This window comes from Henckelia pumila, chromosome 2 (assembly GCF_033568475.1).
Source record: "Henckelia pumila isolate YLH828 chromosome 2, ASM3356847v2, whole genome shotgun sequence".
NCBI classification, from domain to species: Eukaryota; Viridiplantae; Streptophyta; class Magnoliopsida; order Lamiales; family Gesneriaceae; genus Henckelia; species Henckelia pumila.
Window position 1 is genome coordinate 128,688,290 of NC_133121.1, and position 7,506 is coordinate 128,695,795.

At 33.1% G+C, this 7,506-nt stretch overlaps 1 protein-coding gene across 1 annotated transcript; it reads right to left on the minus strand.

Moving 5' to 3' along the window:
- Positions 1–4,033: 4,033 nt before the first annotated feature.
- On the minus strand, positions 4,034–7,490 carry LOC140879889 (jasmonoyl--L-amino acid synthetase JAR4-like). The gene is made up of 5 exons (XM_073283848.1): positions 7,335–7,490; positions 6,403–6,719; positions 6,213–6,314; positions 5,249–6,036; positions 4,034–4,701 (listed from the first exon to the last, which is right to left on the minus strand). The coding sequence occupies exons 2-5, from the start codon at positions 6,705–6,707 to the stop codon at positions 4,157–4,159; spliced, it is 1,740 nt and encodes a 579-aa protein (XP_073139949.1). The 5' UTR covers positions 6,708–6,719; positions 7,335–7,490; the 3' UTR covers positions 4,034–4,156.
- Positions 7,491–7,506: the final 16 nt, after the last annotated feature.

Here is a 7,506-nt window from a genome sequence, read left to right on the forward strand (position 1 = left end):
TAAAATAAAACCAATCATTTAGAGGGTATCATTGTCAATTTTTAGTATAAATATTAAAGATGAAGTGTAATTAACAAAAGATGCAGTGTAAATAACATTCTCTTTAGTAGTTCTAATTTTCATTGAGACTTCACCAAATTAATACAAATTCGTTGGTATACAATATAGATTTTTAATTAGTAAGATAAGTAAATACAACATTGAAAAGTATTTGGACCCATTCATTAATTTGAAATCAATAATTTTAAATAAATTTTAATGGTTTGGACTTTGGATGACATTAGAAAGAGAAAATTCCAATTTTGTATCCCTTTTAAACTCAACATTTTACTTACACCAACAATGCTTTTGGCTGGTGTCTGTCTGATTGGTACTTTCTTGATAGCAGATGATACATTGACATACTTTATAATTTTTTTTACTGTGTTAGAAAGTGAAATAATTTTTTTGGGAGATGTGAGGATTTTAATTGAGAATCATAATTTATTTTTTAAAAAAAATTCAAAACAAGTTTTTATGGAAAAATCTATTAAAAGAAAAAAGTCATGGCGGTGTTCAGTGTTCTTGTTTGGGCCGTCAAATGTAGATTCACCAATCTGCGACCTTCATTGTTCTAACTTCTATATATCTGATTAATAAATGCGGGCTTCTGCGAGTGCCCCTTCCATAAAAGATATTTTTCAAAAAAATAAACACAAATTATAAGTAACACTACTAATTGACTAAAATCAATACCCAATTATATTTTGCTTTTAGAGTTTACAAAAAAAAAAATCTTTTTTTATAAAAAAAATTGTACATTAAATTTCAATTTGGGTCTCTCCTAATTACTAATTGTTTATTCTTGTCGAAATTTTACAAATTGAAAATTCTGGTAGAACAGTTAGAATATTTTGTGCAAAGACAAAAAACGATGATAAGAAAAGATGTTACTAGAAACTAATTGATATATGATATAAATTATTAAACGTAGCAGATCTTAATATTGAAAGGATTAAAAATTAGTCCAACAGCTTTAATTGTATAGTGATATAAACCTGTCTCGATAGTTGAGAGACTTGAATTTAAATCCATATTAAAGGAAAAGAATTGCATGTCACCTTAAATTCGTACATGTCACCTTGAATTCATACACGTATCCAATAATATTGATATTGATTTGTTAAATCATATATAATTTTTTTTTATAATTTTAGCTTTGTTATAATTAAGTTAATTTACCGTCTTGGTGCATTAATTCAATTTAAATCATTTTATGCTCAAAATTAAAACTGGTTATCACAAATTGCCTAGCTTATAACGGTCTCGTATGATGAGTTGGAAAATAAATTTGGGGATTTAGGTTTTTTTATGAGAAAGTGTCCGATCTGTTTTTTTTTTCATCAAAACAAATGAAAGTAAAACCAAAGTCCACGTGATCTTAAAATTAAATTAGCAAAAATGTAATAAAAGTACATGACTCATTAACCAAAAAGCTTAGATCATATGCATCTTCTCGATGTACTTGGTTTTTTGTTTTACCTTTTTTTATTTGCTTAGGTGGAATTTAAAAAAAAAATCATATAGTAGTATACTTTCCAACCAAAAACAAAATTAAAAATATCTAAATTCATTTTTGAGCTCAGCATATTCAACTACTAGCTAGGTAATTTCCAGTAATGGTCAATTTTGTTTTATTTTGAGGGGAAAAAATATCGAAATTTAAACAACGTAACAGATGATATAACACTAGAAGAATCAAAGGAGGAAATCAAATTTAATTTTCAACTCATGAGCATACATTTTGGATCGCTTAATTAATTACCATGAACACGTACGCCCCATACCATATTTCTTCCAAGAACTTAACATACCAGTGTTCTCTTTTATTTACCCATGCAAGATCTTCCTTCTCCACGGTCCCATTCAAGAATTTGACAACATGACGACATTTATGCGGCGGGCGGCGGCGACGCCAAAACCGAACCATATTCTGTCGATGAAGCCGGTGATACAAACATCGACGATCGAGTGATGGAGTTTCTTGATCCACTGAGCTGCAGGTGCGGCATTATCATGAAATTATGTCTCTCCATTAAATTACTCACCGCCACCAATTCGTATGCATCGTATAAAGGGCTCCCACAGTCCCATATCTTTATGTCAAGTGACTCCTTCATGATCTTCATCTTATTTAGGTAGTGTTTGATAGAGCTTTTAAAAAGTATTTTTCAGTTTTTTTTACAAAATTTTACAAAATTTTGAAATTTTATTAAATAAAAGCTGAGAATTGCTTCTTAGAAGCTCAACCAAACGCTACCTTAAAGTACTGTTTCCTCAAGTTTTAATTATGTATATATTTTGTTGGAGAAGGAGACATACAGACGGGGTGCGTTGGCGTGTTTTGTTTTTATATGATTCCTCGCTACTCAGATTCTCTGAATTAAAAGTTTGAAAATTTAGCTGGCGACTAAATTATATATGCAAAAAAAAAAAAAAATTAAATCCAATTTTAGTTGTTTTCGCTTTTAGTCTAATAATTTATGAAATTTAATTAAATTTCATTTAATAATTGGATTTGTTTTGTTCGTAGTGATAACCTGATACAAATGTTGTTCAACATGACTCGTGACGAAAATAAAATATATGTTACATATATTAAAATCATCTAAGCCAAAATAAATGAGAAAATAAAGTAAAACATGATTCATGTATGGCGAAAAATAAAATATTTGTTCGTTCGAACAAATGCTGAAACGAGAATTTAATATAAATATTTGTTTTGTTTTAGATCAATTTTTATTTTTTTAATCCATCTACATAGAAGGAACAATGTACGTGCTTTTTCAAATGCACCACTTGTGACGAAAAAATATATATAACATTATTGATTATTCTAGTCAAGTGTGTAACATAAAAAATAAAAAAAAATAGTATAAAAGCTAACCGTTTGCGGATGTAACGCGAGTAATAAGTCGCACATGAATTTAATTTCAACAGTTGCACATAATTTAAATTTTAAATCAAATAATGTAAAAACAAAATAAATTTTAAAAAAAAAATGGTAAAGATTGTTAGAGTAGAGTTGGATCTCAAAACCCAAATACAAATGCATGATTCATGCATTTTGCGACAAAGAGATTCAGAAGACCAAAAACGTAGAAGTAGAACCCGATAAGATAGTTTTTGTCCCCGCATAGCATGAACAAGGCGCGAACAAATGGGAAGGGGTAAAAAAAAAATAGATTGACTAATAAAGAACAAAGTACATAAAGAAGAATATCATTAACTATTCACCTAAAAAAACAAAACAAAGAATATCGTTAAATATTATTGTTAGTTTATTCCGGTAGAATTCTTTTAATTATTTTTTTTCAATTAATTGGTGAAATTAATTTAGATGAATTTTTTTTAGAATACTTAAGATAAGAAATTTATGATTATATTTAACTTAATTAATTCTCAATTACATAACCAAAATTATTAAGAAAATTAGTCATTTTATTTTTATGTGTCCCTTCTTTTTTTTAGTTCTTTGGTGCTTTTTTATTTACTAAAATAGCACGAACCTTTGTGACATTTAACTTTTTTTATTTACAAAAATATCACACTTTTGTAAAATTGAATTGATATATCTATTGCTCTTTGTATTTGTTTACGAAAACACGCTACAGTGTTTTTTTTCTTTCTAAATTTTACCTTTTTTTTTTTGTTTTCGTAAAAAAAAATGCTACAATTTTTCATTTTTAAAATTTTATCATTTATTTTGTTAGTTTTCGTGAAAAAAAAAAAAAAAAAAAACTGCACATCCACATGAAGAATATAAAACAGAGAGACACTACAGCGAAGTGCGGACCTGCAAGAGGTCATCGAAACAATTAATGCATGAATCTAACCATGAATGACACAAGTCAAATATTCGTTATGATATCTTAAAACATCAATTAGTAACTGTGTATAGTAATCAACCTTAATTAACAACAATAACTGTGTATAGTAACTTGATTTTAATTACGGGATTTGATTAAAGTAAAATAAATGACACAGTGACAACTTATAACAAGGTGTGATTAAACTTTATTGTCGTATGAAAGCAAGGTTGTCACTACTAATACAGACAGATATCTTACATGTAGATCAAACTAAATGAAAGCAGCAACTTTGTGAATGATTCAAACTAATTATATGCAGAGCTGAAGTAGCTCTTGACGACATTATTAGTCAGTATTTGAAGCACAATCTTGTTCGTCGGCCCCACGCATCGCGGCGTTTTGAACTGACTAACAGCGGATCCTAATCCCACGTAATGATCCAAGATCTTGTGAAAAGTACCCTTCTTCACCATCCTGAGTTCCAGGGCTCCGATGGTGTTCACCTTCCGAGAACTCATGTATCCCGCGTCCACGAATGATTTGTCCAAACAGTTGCAGCACTCTTGTAGGATTTCATGATGGTTCGGGTCGCCACTCGTTTCCCAGAAGATCACATAATGGCCAGGATCAGTTGACGTATCGACCTGGCTCGTGAAATCTATGACTTCTTGATTCTCCGTGGATAACAGCTTGGCCGCGGCCTCCACAGATAACTGTAGATCCTTCTCCGTGTTCTTGTCGATGTTGATTGTGAGAAGGAGATTTTTCCTGCAAACGAACTGCAGCTCGGGAGTGGAGTTGTGGAATCCTTTCACTTTTACTGCGTCTCCTAGTCTGTAACGGTATAGTCCTGCAAGAATATTATTGCAACTTATAATAATCTAGCATCATCAATCAACACAAACTTCGCGCTGCTGACTTATAACTTATAAGTTGTGATATTCATTCATTTAGGTTGTTGTACGATTTAAAATACTCCGCTAGTCTTTACTTTTTGTGTGGTTCGGAATCGTTCAACCCTCCGGAAGGACGCAAATGTAAAGAACATGCCACCGATATTGCTTGTTCATGCGATGTCTCTTTCATACAAAAAGTACAAAATGTTGAATTAGCAAGCATATTTTTCCTTGCACATGAGCTTGTTTTGTCACGTGAAAAACAATCTTATATATGATTAATAATAATAAAAAAAATACACTACATGGGAACACCAAGACCTGGAAAAGATTAAAATATGCCTTCATATTATCCTACATCCACATGGCAAGTGGGTATCAGGAGTTTTTAAACGAGTTATCAAGGTTCGAAGTACCATTTTTACTGCCTTATCGAGTTATAAACATAAAAATAGTCATCAATATAACATAAAAAAACAGAGAGGATAAACAAAAGAGCACCTGCAAAATTAGTGACAATGATCTCGTACTCCTGGCCAACCTTTACTTCGGTTAATCCAACCGGATTCGGCTCGACGCTGTTAAAATCGTCGTCCAAAGGGATAAATTCGAAATAACCTATATTAGGAAGCACAGCAAATGTAGTTAGTTCTGGTGGTAACTTTGGGTTGACATTTACTCCAATCCACCCTTCGGAGGATCCATAATCAGCACTCAACAACGGCAAGTTTCCAGCGTAGTGCCGCAACTTCATTAGATAAGGCTCCATGGAACCTGTCATGATCCCATAGATATATTTTGTATTTGGAAACAGCTCTGGGATCAATCCATTCCAGTTGTTTAATCCCAAGATCTTGCAAGAAATTGTATCCGCCAATTCGGGATCAGGCTTAAGAATCTTGGACATGGCCAATCGAACTGACGGGACCGTGATTCGGGTGCTGAGAACTCCTCCTCCGATATCACTGACAAGCTCTTCCCAAACTTGTTCTAAAGTTCGGAAGGCGTGGATGATGCTGTGGGCAAATGTGGATGAAATTACTTGAACTTGGTCTCGGAAGATGAGGCCACACAAAAGATGACAGTACAAGGACTGGTGAAAGTCGGGGCCGAAGATCACTTCATCCGGGCTGCAAAACGGAACCTGCATCTCACTCAATGTTTTCTTTATTTTGGAGTTACGGTACAAATTAGTGGTGGCGGTTCCAGCTTCTAGGCCACCCTTTGTCATGAACTGTTTGCTGCTGTAAATGAACTGTAAAGCCTTTCCACCCGCAATTGGATATTCTCTGCAAAAGTAGTAAAATCTCTACACAATTACTTACTTTTCTTTAGACTGCACACCATAGAATATTATTGAAGAATGCGAGATAATTTTGTCTTAATCAGAGGACGTCATGGATAAATTCAAAATACCAAACAAAATACGGTTCCATTAAGCCAACCTATAAATCAAAGTAATTACCTGTTTCTAAACGCGAAAGAAGTCTTGAATATCTGTAAGGTGTTTTCCATCAATTCATCATTAAAAGGCACAAACTTTGGCTTCCCTTGTGTTGTGCCAGAACTGCAAGAATCTCATATTTCACCCAAAATTTATAATTAAAAAAATCAATGAATAGAGACAAAGAATCAGAAGAGGGGTAAATGGGCACCTCAATGAAATGGTAGTGATTGGTTTTCCAGTCAAAATGGGTGAATTTTGGCCGTCGGCGATTCGCTGAATGTAAGATTCCAAGTCCTTGTGGGTGACAAGTGGGATACAACCCCTGAAGCTTTCTGGATCAGTTCTCCCATTGAGACCCCATTCTCGCAAATACTCAGCTTCACCATTTTCTTCCAATATTTTCCTCAGAGCTTCCCTCTGAACTTCTCCAGCATCCTTTGTCAAAGCTTCAAATTCTTCTATAACTGCCTCTGGATCAAATACTTCCTCCATTTTATCCAACATATTAACCATTCAATCGGGAAACTGCAAATTGGACTCCAATTCTTGTGAGAAATCAAAAAAATCTTGAAACTATGGGGAAATAAGCAATTATGGAACTCACTGAGAAAATGACAGGGAAAAGGTAGAAAGTGAAGTAGGTGCAGAGGAACGACAAAAGGTAAATTATTTTATTACCATTAATGTGAAAATTCTATGAAATAGGATATGGGAATTAAAAAGAAAAGTTTTCCAAGGATCGAAAGCATGATGCCACGAATTGAAATTGAGGATTAGCTTCTAGGCATCAGCAACACAATACACGAAAGCGACACGATTTCATTCCAATTTTCAAGAAAATCAATTCCGGAAAGAATAACATCTAACTTTAAACATTCATCGTGTATTTCTACCAACACAGTATAAACAGGAGAATCTCACACACAGTCCAAAAAGCTTTTACAGAAAAGTTATAAAAGCAGCAACTTCAAGAAAGTCATACACAACCTCAAACGCTTCTAAATACTCTGAAAAACGACGATAAGAAAGAGGATAACCCACACCAAATACATACAGATTGATCGCTGAATTTGTAGATAAAAAAGGTCTGAGCAAGAATCTAAAAACAGAGGCAGAAAAGTCCATCTACAAACAACTTACAGAGTTAGTGATGTGCGAGAACAGAGAAAATAACAGATTTTTCTTCGTGGGCAAAGACGCGAATGAAAATTTAGAGGGAAAAAAGGGCTTGAAATTTCATGGAAATGGAGTTTAGCAGACTGAGTTTTGGAAGAAAATGGTGTTGCCAATGGGAGGTGAATGTGCGTGTAAT

Bases quoted from the DNA above. Each gene is read 5' to 3' on its own strand.
- LOC140879889 (XM_073283848.1), bottom strand. From the start codon at position 6,707: ATGGTTAATATGTTGGATAAAATGGAGGAAGTATTTGATCCAGAGGCA. The intron at 6,315-6,402 runs GTGCCCATTTAC...AGATTCTTGCAG, and splicing joins ATCACTACCATTTCATTGAG to TTCTGGCACAACACAAGGGA. The intron at 6,037-6,212 runs GTAATTACTTTG...CTACTTTTGCAG, and splicing joins TCTTTCGCGTTTAGAAACAG to AGAATATCCAATTGCGGGTG.